General features: G+C 46.2%; 1 protein-coding gene across 1 annotated transcript in view; it reads left to right on the forward strand.

Annotated features, from left to right (window-relative positions):
- LOC130124471 (calsyntenin-2-like) overlaps positions 1-12,801 on the forward strand; it is a 235,324-nt gene that overhangs the window by 98,844 nt on the left and 123,679 nt on the right. Inside the window, 1 exon segment of the mRNA XM_056293925.1 lies at positions 10,831-11,026. Within this exon segment, the coding sequence (XP_056149900.1) occupies positions 10,831-11,026 (196 nt within the window).

Genomic DNA, 12,801 nt, shown 5'->3' on the forward strand with positions numbered 1-12,801 from the left:
CGCCCAATGGCTACTGCGATGGGATCCAGCATCCCTGCGACCCTGAGAGCAGGATCAGCGGTTTGGATATTGGATGGATGGGTGGATATTTATCACGACACGTACAGACACCAAGAGTAGACAGAGCAGAGCTTTCCCAGTATTTCTCCCCGGTGTACCTCGCTTCCTCCATTCCCTGGCTGCACTTCCTAGTGGTGACAGCCACCCGCCGGCAGCCCCGCCTGGCACGGTGTGTTGTCTGTGGTATCTCTCTCTCCGTCTGCGCCAGCCTGCGGTGTCTTGTCTGCTTCATCCGTCTCGGTCATCTGGTACATTCGCCACCGCCCGGTGTAGCAGCGGTGGTGAGGCCCCGCTTGCCATGTTGGCCTAAGAGAGCGAACTGGTGGCTCAGCGGGCAGACAAAGGCTCCACAATCGCCCCAACAAGCCACAGCGACCCTGTCCAATTTGCTGTTGTTCTTCGCGATCGGTTTCCGGTTCTGACATGTCTGACTGAATTGCTCCTATTACCACGTGCCACTGTGTAGTGTACAGTAGCAAGCAAAACAGGAAGCAAGCAGAAGTCAGTGTGATTGATTGATGAGCAGGTATATGCACTACAGACGAGTGGCGGACGGGTGGGGAGATTTGAATTGAGGGTGGGGATAATTTGCATATTCATCAATTCTGGATATATATTTTTTTAATGAGGGGGGAGTAGATGGGATTTTCAGGATTTTAACAAGAAAATTGAACTTATTTTGCAGAAAAAGCACAGCAGACAGTTTACTATATCAAGCAGAGCATTTTTCTATGACTTAAAAAATGGCTGGAGGGGGTATTTAAAGTAAAGGCAACACAAACATCAAACCGAATCACAGTTAATGAAGATACAGGGTCGTTCGAGACGAGCGCAGTGGAAAAGCATCTATATTCAACCGAAGTTCGGCGCCTGCCGTTTCTGACTCAACAGGGATTAAAACACCTCAAGACGAATGAGGCCATCGACTCGTCTCATTTACAGCAGGAACACACAAATTTGTCTCAACTCCTCAGGAAACATCGTGGTATTACGTGGGTTTACTTATTAATTGGCTCTTCCTTGTCCCTTTTCATTACATTGGCAATTTAATGTGCTGTGAAATACATGTTGTCTGACAGCTTGACATTTTGAGACGACGCGGGTTTTGCTGTCCAAGCTTTTCTGCCGGGCGCAGTCTATTTCAGATGATTGTTATTACATCGAGCTATTTTTCACCGACTGCTCCGATTAACTCTCAAACTGCCTTGGCATTTAGCCAGTAGCCCATAAATAGATAAATAATCTGGATATTTCCTCCAACATGCCCCCCCCCCCGATGACATTGTGGAAAAGATTCTCCTCCATACAGTTTGATTGGGTTAAATTACTGCCTTCGCACCAGCAGAGCTGATGAGAGTCGTGTAAAGTCGCCAGGAAAAGTGTGTGTGTGTGTGTGTGTGTGTGTGTGTGTGTGTGTGTGTGTGTACAGTGGCTTGCAAAAGTATTCATACCCCTTGAACTTTTCCACATTTTGTCACGTTTCGACCACAAACATAAATATATTTTATTGGAATTTTATGTGAAAGACCAACACAGTGGCACACAATTGTGAAGTACAAAGAAAATTATACATGATTTTAAATGTTTTTTAAAAATAAAATACTGAAAAGTGCGGTGTGCAAAAGTATTCAGCCCCCCTTGAGTCAATACTTTGTGAAACCGCCTTTTGCTGCAACTACAGCTGCAAGTGTTTTGGGGTATGTCTCTACCAGCTTTGCACATCTAGAGACTGAAATTTTTGCCCATTCTTCTTTGCAAAACAGCTCAAGCTCAGTCAGATTAGATGGAGAGCGTTTGTGAACGGCAGTTTTCAGATCTTGCCACAGATTCTCAACTGGATTTAGGTCTGGACTTTGACTGGGCCATTCTAACACATGAATATGTTTTGTTTTAAACCCGTCCATTGTAGCCCTGGCTTTATGTTTAGGGTCGTTGTCCTGCTGGAAGGTGAACCTCCGCCCCAGTCTCAAGTCTTTTGCAGACTCCAGCAGGTTTTCTTCCAAGATTGACCTGTATTTGGCTCCATCTATCTTCCCATCAACTCTGACCATCTTCCCTGTCCCTGCTGAAGAGAAGCACCCCCAGAGCATGATGCTGCCACCACCATGTTTGACAGTGGGGATGGTGTGTTCAGAGTGATGTGCAGTGTTAGTTTTCCGCCATGCATAGCGTTTTGCATTTAGGCCAAAAAGTTGAATTTTGGTCTCATCTGACCAGAGCACCTTCTTCCACATGTTTGCTGTGTCCCCCACATGGCTTCTGGCAAACTGCAAACGGGTCTTCTTATGGTTTTCTTTTAACAATGGCTTTCTTCTTGCCACTCTTCCATAAAGGCCAGATTTGGGCAGTGCACGACCAATAGTTGTCCTGTGGACAGATTCCCCCACCTGAGCTGTGGATCTCTGCAGTTCGTCCAGAGTCACCACGGGCCTCTTGGCTGCATCTCTGATCAGTGCTCTCCTTGTTCGGCCTGTAAGTTTAGGTGGACGGCCGTGTCTTGGTAGGTTTGCAGTTGTGCCATACTCTTTCCATTTCCGGATGATGGATTGAACAGTGCTCCGTGAGATGTTCAAAGCTTGGGAAATCTTTTTATAGCCTAACCCAGCTTTAAACTTCTCCACAACTTTATCCCTGACCTGTCTGGTGTGTTCCTTGGACTTCATGATGCTGTTTGCTCCCCAATATTCTCTTAACAAACCTCTGAGGCCGTCACAGAACAGCTGTATTTGTACTGAGATTAGATTACACACAGGTTGACTCTATTTAGTCATTAGGTCAACATTCGATCATTCAGCAATCATAAGGCAACTTCTGAGGGCAAATTGGTTGCACTCAGAGAAAAGGGGGCTGAATACTTTTGCACACCGCACTTTTCATTTTTTTATTTTTAAAAAACATTTAAAATCATGTATAATTTTCTTTGTACTTCACAATTGTGTGCCACTTTGTGTTGGTCTTTCACATAAAATTCCCATAAAATATATTTATGTTTGTGGTCGTAACGTGACAAAATGTGGAAAAGTTCAAGGGGTATGAATACTTTTGCAAGCCACTGTATGTATGTGTGTGTGTGTGTGTGTGTGTGTGTGTGTGTGTGTGTGTGTGTGTGTGCGCGTGCGCGCTGGTAGCCATGTAGCTTTTTGCTGATATGTTCACAAAATATCTGAAATCTCTCTTTTATCACTAGTAACATGTACACAGATCAGCCTAAACATTAAAACCACCTGCCTAATATTGTGTAGGTCCCCTTTGTGCCGCCTAAACAGCTCTGACCTGTTGTGGCATGGACTCCACAAGACCTCTGAAGGTGTCCTCTGGTATCTGGCACTAAGACGTTGGCAGCGGATCCCTTAAGTCTTATAAGTTGCGAGGTGGGGCCTCCGTGGATCAGACTTGTTTTTCCAGCACAGCCCACAGACGCTCGATCGGATTGGGATCTGGGGAATTTGGAGGACAAGGCAACACCTTGAACTCTGTCATGTTCCTTAAACCATTCTTGAACAATGTGTGCAGTGTGGCAGGGGGCATTATCCGACTGAAAGAGGCCGCTGCCATCAGGGAATACCAGAGCCATGTAGGGGTGTAGCTGGTCTGCGACGATGTCGAGGTAGGTGGGGTATGGGTCAAAGTAACATCCACACGAATGCCAGCAGAACACTGCCCAGAGCATCACACTGCCTCCACCGGCTTGTCTTCTCCCCATAGTGCATCCTGGTGCCATCACTTCCCCTGATAAACAACACACATGCACCCAACTGTCCACATGATGTAAAAGAAAACGTGATTCATCAGACCGGGCCGCCTTCCATTGCTCCATGGTCCAGTTCTGGTGCTCACGTGTCCGTTGTAGGTGCTCTTGGCGGTGGACAGGGGTCACGATGGGCACTCTGGCCGGTCTGCAGCTACGCAGCCCCATACACAGCACGCTGTGATGCACTGTGTTCTTCACCTTTTCAGCAATTTGAGCTACATTAGCTCTTCTGTGGGCTGTAACGAGGTAATCAGTGTTGTTCACTTCACCTGTCAGTGGTTTTAATGTTTTGGCTGGTCAGTGTACATTAGCACACAACAGCCCCCCCCCCCCCAATGCTCTGTCTTTCCTCCATTTCTTGACCCTATATTTGCCATGACAGATGGAGCGGAAAATGGATTTGCGTCCAAACTAAAACTATTAAGTGGAAATAGCGTTTTCTGCCTCCCTCCAGTGATAACTCAGTGTTTGTTTATATAGGCAGCAGCGCCATATGATAACTGTTTTTTTTTAATATATATATTGAATTTCCCTTTCTTGATCCCTCCATCTAAACACATATTTTCTCAAGGCATGTTGTGTGTGTGTGTGTGTGTGTGTGTGTGTGTGTACACTGGGTAAATATAATACGTTCTATGGACATGGTGCTCTCTGCTGTACACTCTGTGGGCAAAACAAGCTTTATCTTGTGTTGAACCACTGTCGTCTGTCAGATATCAGAAGTTACTTTCTTCTCCCCACTCCCTCACATATCTGCTCATAAACGGAAGCCATGCCTGTCATAGTATGTGTGTGTATATATATATACACTACCGTTCAAAAGTTTGGGATCACCCAAACAATTTCGTGTTTTCCATGAAAAGTCACACTTATTCACCACCATATGTTGTGAAATGAATAGAAAATAGAGTCAAGACATTGACAAGGTTAGAAATAATGATTTGTATTTGAAATAAGATTTTTTTTACATCAAACTTTGCTTTCGTCAAAGAATCCTCCATTTGCAGCAATTACAGCATTGCAGACCTTTGGCATTCTAGCTGTTAATTTGTTGAGGTAATCTGGAGAAATTGCACCCCACACTTCCAGAAGCAGCTCCCACAAGTTGGATTGGTTGGATGGGCACTTCTTTGAGCAGATTGAGTTTCTGGAGCATCACATTTGTGGGGTCAATTAAACGCTCAAAATGGCCAGAAAAAGAGAACTTTCATCTGAAACTCGACAGTCTATTCTTGTTCTTAGAAATGAAGGCTATTCCATGCGAGAAATTGCTAAGAAATTGAAGATTTCCTACACCGGTGTGTACTACTCCCTTCAGAGGACAGCACAAACAGGCTCTAACAGGTACTATTTAATGAAGATGCCAGTTGGGGACCTGTGAGGCGTCTGTTTCTCAAACTAGAGACTCTAATGTACTTATCTTCTTGCTCAGTTGTGCAACGCGGCCTCCCACTTCTTTTTCTACTCTGGTTAGAGCCTGTTTGTGCTGTCCTCTGAAGGGAGTAGTACACACCGGTGTAGGAAATCTTCAATTTCTTAGCAATTTCTCGCATGGAATAGCCTTCATTTCTAAGAACAAGAATAGACTGTCGAGTTTCAGATGAAAGTTCTCTTTTTCTGGCCATTTTGAGCGTTTAATTGACCCCACAAATGTGATGCTCCAGAAACTCAATCTGCTCAAAGAAGTGCCCATCCAACCAATCCAACTTGTGGGAGCTGCTTCTGGAAGCGTGGGGTGCAATTTCTCCAGATTACCTCAACAAATTAACAGCTAGAATGCCAAAGGTCTGCAATGCTGTAATTGCTGCAAATGGAGGATTCTTTGACGAAAGCAAAGTTTGATGTAAAAAAAATCTTATTTCAAATACAAATCATTATTTCTAACCTTGTCAATGTCTTGACTCTATTTTCTATTCATTTCACAACATATGGTGGTGAATAAGTGTGACTTTTCATGGAAAACACAAAATTGTTTGGGTGATCCCAAACTTTTGAACGGTAGTGTATATATATATATATATATATACACATATATACCTCATATGTATGTGCCATTCACTGCGTACCCTCCAGTGTGACGGTCTTTTTTTTAAAAAAAAATTATTTTTCCCCCTTTTCTCTCCAGTTGTACTTGGCCAATTACCCCACTCTTCCGAGCCGTCCCAGTCGTTGCTCCACCTCCTCTGCCGATCCGGGGAGGGCTGCAGACTACCACATGCCTCCTCCGGTACATGTGGAGTCACCAGCCGCTTCTTTTCACCTCGCAGTGAGGAGTTTCACCAGGGGGACGTAGCACGTGGGAGGATCACGCTATTCCCCCCAGTCCCCCCCCCCCCTCGAACTGGCGCCCCGACCCCCGACCAACCAGAGGAAACGCTAGTGCAGTGAGCAGGACACATACCCACATCCGGCTTCCCGCCCGCAGACACGGCCAATTTTGTCTGCAGGGACGCCCGAGCAAGCCGGAGGTAACACAGGGATTCGAACCGGCGATCCCCGTTGGTGGTAGGCAACCAGCGTGACAGTCTTAACATGTTTGCCCCCAGCACACACCTGGCGTGCCCTCCTATGTCACTGGGTGGGGGTGGGGGGGCTTTTCATTTTGCAGAGGTGTTGTTGGGGCGGGAGCTGATACAAAGGTCAATTCTACTACCGGATGGTAGAAATAAAGCAGGTTTGCGACTCGTGCAGTGAGTCATGTGTTATTTTACACTCCCCTGAATGAGCGGCGGCGGCGAGCCGGGGCACATTTTTTACTTTACCCAGATAAGGATGTGAGGGGTTGACTTGGGTTACAAACAACTGAGTAAGCAAGACAGAACAAGAAAGAAGGCGAGAAAGAGACGGAGAGTGTGTGTACGGAAGCGAGAGCGCACTAGATAGATGGATGGATAGGTGAATTTGAGGAAGATATACTATATATACACTCACTGGCCACTTTATTAGGTACACCTTGCTAGTACCGGGTTGGACCCCCTTTTGCCTTCAGAACTGCCTTAATCCTTCGTGGCATAGATTCAACAAGGTACTGGAAACATTCCTCAGAGAGTTTGGTCCATACTGACATGATAGCATCACGCAGTTGCTGCAGATTTGTCGGCTGCACATCCATGATGCGAATCTCCCGGTCCACCACATCCCAAAGGTGCTCTATTGGATTGAGATCTGGTGACTGTGGAGGCCATTTGAGTACAGTGAACTCATTGTCATGTTCAAGAAACCAGTGTGAGATGATTCGAGCTTTATGACATGGCGCGTTATCCTGCTGGAAGTAGCCATCAGAAGATGGGAACACTGTGGTCATAAAGGGATGGACATGGTCAGCAACAATACTCAGGTAGGCTGTGGCGTTGACACGATGCTCAATTGGTACTAAGGGGCCCAAAGTGTGCCAAGAAAATATCCCCCACACCATTACACCACCACCACCAGCCTGAACCGTTGATACAAGGCAGGATGGATCCATGCTTTCATGTTGTTGACGCCAAATTCTGACCCTACCATCCGAATGTCGCAGCAGAAATTGAGACTCATCAGACCAGGCAACGTTTTTCCAATCTTCTATTGTCCAATTTTGGTGAGCCTGTGCGAATTGTAGCCTCAGTTTCCTGTTCTTAGCTGACAGGAGTGGCACCCGGTGTGGTCTTCTGCTGCTGTAGCCCATCTGCCTCAAGGTTCGACGTGTTGTGCGTTCAGAGATGCTCTTCTGCATACCTCGGTTGTAATGAGTGGTTATTTGAGTTACTGTTGCCTTTCTCGCAGCTCGAACCAGTCTGGCCATTCTCCTCTGACCTCTGGCATCAACAAGGCATTTTCGCCCACAGAACTGCCGCTCACTGGATATTTTCTCTTTTTCGGACCATTCTCTGTAAACCCTAGAGATGGTTGTGCGTGAAAATCCCAGTAGATCAGCAGTTTCTGAAATACTCAGACCAGCCCGTCTGGCACCAACAACCATGCCACGTTCAAAGTCACTTAAATCACCTTTCTTCCCCATTCTGATGCTCGGTTTGAACTGCAGCAGATCGTCTTGACCATGTCTACATGCCTAAATGCATTGAGTTGCTGCCATGTGATTGGCTGATTAGAAATTTGCGTTAACGAGCAGTTGGACAGGTGTGCCTAATAAAGTGGCCGGTGAGTGTATATATATATATATATATATAAGTGTCTGTGTGAGAGGGAGAGCGACCGTGTGTTTGATGGCGAGTGTTAAGGACGCCGGCAGGGGGGTACTCTGTTACAAATGGACTTTGAGCTGAAGGAGGGCTATTCCCTTTTGTTTCCCTCCGTCTGAGCGGCTCTGGAGAGATATCAGCCGGCACGGGGTCACAGCCGGGGAGATTTACAGTCCCTGTGCAAAGGCCATTTCCCGAATCCCTGAGAAAGACTCGTACAGAGGATCAATTCTGTTGCTTCTATGGTCGCAAATAAATCTTCTCTCACACACACACACACACACACACACACACTGGGTAAATATGATACCTTCTATGGACATGGTGCTCTCTGCTATACACTCTGTGGACAAAACAAGCTTTATCTTGTGTTGAACCACTGTCGTCTGTCAGATATCAGAAGTTATTTTCCTCTCCAGTACTCTGCAGGAGCCGTGTTTGGTATTTCTCGTGCCGACAAACATCACTGTGTGCAGAACCGGGACTCAAACCCAAGTACGGGCGTTGTAAGTACAAGTAAAATGTCGGCAGTTTGTGTCCTTGGTGCTCACCTTATCGCTCGCTGCATGGTTGGTCTCGGGACTATCTGCGGTTTGATGGCTGCTGCTGCCGCGTTCTGAGTAATGCCGGCGGAAGAGAGAGGAGAGAGGAGAGGAGAGGAGAGGAGAAGGGAAGTAAACGTAATCTGACTTCGACAGGGAGGGTCGTGTTCCATCGCAAGAACGAGAACAACCAGAAATGAAACGGGAGTCGGTGTTCTCGGTGTGTGTGTGTGTGTGTGGAGAGATTATATACTGTATTGAGGGTTTGTTTGGGGTTTATTTCAGCGTATTCATATTTCAGTTCATTATCTCTGTGATTTTGTCCACCTGGCCTCTTCCGTGTTCTGTAGATTCAGGTTGTTGAGGCCACTTGGAGACACTCTGCTCCGCTCGCCACGTTTAATCTGCATAGAGAATCGGGGCGTTCGTTCTCCATTAGCCTGTCAGCTGATTCAACACTCGGTACTCCCTCACTCCTCTTTTCCATCCCTCCATCGCTGTCCGTTCTTTACCATTTATCCCTCTTCTGCACCTTCCTATTTTACACGTCACATGTTTTGCATAGCTGTTATATAACATGTGCACCTTGTGTACCTAGTTTGTTATGATTATATTGCTACGTCTGTGGTTGTATTGGTGAATATAGGGGGATCGTTTTTGTAATGTTTACAAAACAGGTTTCATGCCAGCAACTTTCCATTCAATTATGTGCACTTCTTTGCATAGCATGTTCTTTTTTGGATACCCCCCCCTCCCCCTTTTCCTCCCAAATTGTATCCGGCCAATTACCCCACTCTTCCGAGCCGTCCCGGTCGCTGCTCCACCCCCTCTGCCGATCTGGGGAGGGCTGCAGACTACCACACGCCTCCTCCGATACATGTGGAGTCGCCAGCCGCTTCTTTTCACCTGACAGTGGGGAGTTTCACCAGGAGGACGTAGCGCGTGGGAGGATCACGCTGTTCCCACCAGTTCCTCTTTCCCCCCCTGAACAGGCGCCCCGACCAACCAGAGGAGGCGCTAGTGCAGTGACCAGGACATGTACCCACCCACATCCGGCCTCCCACCCGCAGACACGGCCAATTGTGTCTGTAGGGCGCCCGGAGGTAACACGGGTTCGAATCGGCAATCCCCGTGTTGGTAGGCAAGGGAATAGACCGCCACACCATCAGGACGCCCAGCATGCATTGCACAGCATGTTCTAAGAACAGAAGCTACTGAGAGCTTAAGCAGGCCAATAAAGTCATAGGTAATGTGACTGCATCAATTAAAATGCAAATGACACATTCAGTGTCAGTGTTAATCTGCCCCTTGATACACGAGCCCAAGGCCCAAGATAACACGCCCAAACTAGAATGCTGTCCGCTCTTTTTAGCTTATCATGATTAGTATTGGTCTCTATCAGAAAGGTAACCCTTGAATTTGTACCTGAAGTGTAGAGAGATAGCTAGGTGGACAGACAGATAGATAGATAGTCAGATAGAGAAAATGGACATCATTATCGGGGGAACATTAACTTCACTGGCTTTGTCTCTTCAGCCTACGACTCGATGGAGCTATTGCCATAAATCTTATCAGTTGTCTCTTTAAACTGGGTAATGTAGCACCAAAATAAGAGCGTTTCACACAATTTATTCTGTGGACATGTGCAGGCAGGTGTCCAAAAGCACACACTGTGAGTCTTCAGATGGACATTTTGTGCCAAACGGTATTCTGGGTCTTTCGGGGTGTATGTGTATTTTTTTTTTACCCTTCAAGGTTAAATCCGTCGATACGATCCTTAATGATCTTCTTCTTTCATTTGATCCAGTGTGGGCATTTTCCTGCTCAGCTCACCTTCAATAAATATAAAAAATTACTTCTTTGAAATAAACTTCATACCCTACCATTCAGAAAGACTTTCAGTAAAATACAGACGAAAAGTGTGGAAAAGGAGACAAACTAGACTTGTTTAATTTACACGTGTATTTATCCATGTACTTTTGTAATGAGTGATGGTTTTGGTATTTGGTATCTCTGTCTAATTGGTTGTATTCATGTATATGTGGATATGAGTGTTCATAACCAATGCAAATATATAGCATCAGGATTTATTTTGTTTTGTATGTTTTGGATACTTAACTATTCGTTGTAGCTGTGTACAAGACGGCATCATATTCACATTCGATTTGTTTTGACCGGCTCTGCATCTCATGATGGGACACACTAAAATAAATGTTTTTACTCATTCATTCATTCATTCATTCATTCATTCATTCATTCATATAACCTCTATTTCATTGTTATCTCTCCTTGTCCTTAGGGGAGATCTGTGCCTTTAAGATCCACGGCCCGGAGGCTCCGTTTGAGGCAGTGGTCCTGAACCGCACGTCGGGGGAGGGGGTCCTGAGGGCCCGCGGCGCTGTGGACTGTGAGAGCCAGAAAGAATACACCTTCATCATCCAGGCCTACGACTGTGGGGCCGGACCTACTGGAACCAACTGGAAGAAATCCCACAAGTGAGTGAAGGGACTATGCAGCGTCAGCATGAGGGTGTGTGTTGCTGTGTGTGAAGGTGTGTTACTGTGTGTTTTTTGTGTGTGTGTGTGTGTGTGTGTGTGTGTGTGTGTTGGCGTATGTGGGTGTGCGTTGGTGTGTGCTAGTGTGTGTCCCTAGTGTGTGTGTGTGTGCTAGTCGCACACACAGGCATCCTCCAGAGGACAATCAAACGAGTGACCGCCAATCATGAGTGTGTGTTAGTGTATGTAAATGTGTAGTGTTGTGTCTGAGGAAGTTTGTGAGAGTGTGTTGTAGTGTGTGTTGCTGTGTGTTGCTGTGTGCTAGTGCATGTAATAATGTTGTGTGTCTTCACATTGTTTCATGATGGAGTGTCATATGCAGTTCGAGGGATGCAGGAGAGAAACTTAGAGAGCAGTGAGAGACAGCGAAATGGTGTGTAAGAGACCAAGAGAGAGAGAGAGAGTGAAAGAGAGATTTTCATTTTTAACAATACTTTAATAAAAATTACAAAAAAGTTCCATCCATCCATTATCCAAACCGTTTATCCTGCTCTCAGGGTCACAGGAATGCTGGAGCCTATCCCAGCAGTCATTGGGCGGCAGGCGGGGAGACACCCTGGACAGGCTGCCAGGCCATCACACAGGGCCGACACACACACACACACACACACACACACACACACACACACACACATGTTCACACCTAGGGACAATGTAGTACGGCCGATTCACCTGACCTACATGTCTTTGGACTGTGGGAGGAAACCGGAGCCCCCGGAGGAAACCCACACAGACACGAGGAGAACATGCAAACTCCACACAGAGGACAATCCCCAAGGTTGGACTACCCCGGGGCTCGAACCTAGGACTGCGAGGCGACCGCGCTAACCACTGCGCCACCTTGCCGCAAGATGAACAGATAATATAAAAATCCCAGTGAGATAGAGTAGAAATATATCTTTCTGCAAACTTGGATTAGACCTCTGGCATGTAATTACATAATAACAATGTGACAATATGAACACACTGTAACATCGTAACACATATGCTTGTATGTTTCACAACCACTGCTATGTCAGCCACTGCCTGTTAGAAGCCTTCTTCTTCTTCTTCTTCTTCTTCTTCTTCTTCTTCTTCTTCTTGCTCCTCCTCCACCACAGCGGATCATCCGTTTCTATCTCTTCCTGTCCTCTGCACCTTCCTCTGTCACGCAAACCACCTGCATGTCCTCCCTCACCACATCCGTAAACCTCCTCTTTGGCCCCCCTCTTTTCTTCTTGCCTGACAGCTCCATCTTCAGCATCCTTCTCTCAGTATACCCAGCATCTCTCCTTACAAACCAGTAACAAGCAGGATAAAAACCCACATGGTCAGTAACACAGGAGTCACAGAATCTAAATTATCTCAGTACACTCCCAAAGATCAGCTCAGCATCCACAACACCGCAAAGCACATTTTGATAACGCCACACGCTGCAAAAACTTTACAGAGTTTTCATCATTTTGAAGTAGTAAAAATCTACGTTTAAACCTGCTTTTAACATTTTTACAAACACAAAAACAGCATCATCATTCGCAGCTTCCTCCATCCTGTTCCTTCTGCTCAGGTACACGGCTATCTTCGCCCTCCCCAGAATGAAATTAAAAAGCTGGCGTTTGACCTTGTTTTTCTGACAATACCTGGAGTCCAGGATGAACATGGGTTCAGAAAAGACTCCCCCAAACAATCCCAAAACACTTTCCAGCCATGTAAAAAGCGGCAGCGGTCGACAACAT

Source organism: Lampris incognitus, chromosome 14 (assembly GCF_029633865.1).
Source record: "Lampris incognitus isolate fLamInc1 chromosome 14, fLamInc1.hap2, whole genome shotgun sequence".
NCBI lineage: Eukaryota > Metazoa > Chordata > Actinopteri > Lampriformes > Lampridae > Lampris > Lampris incognitus.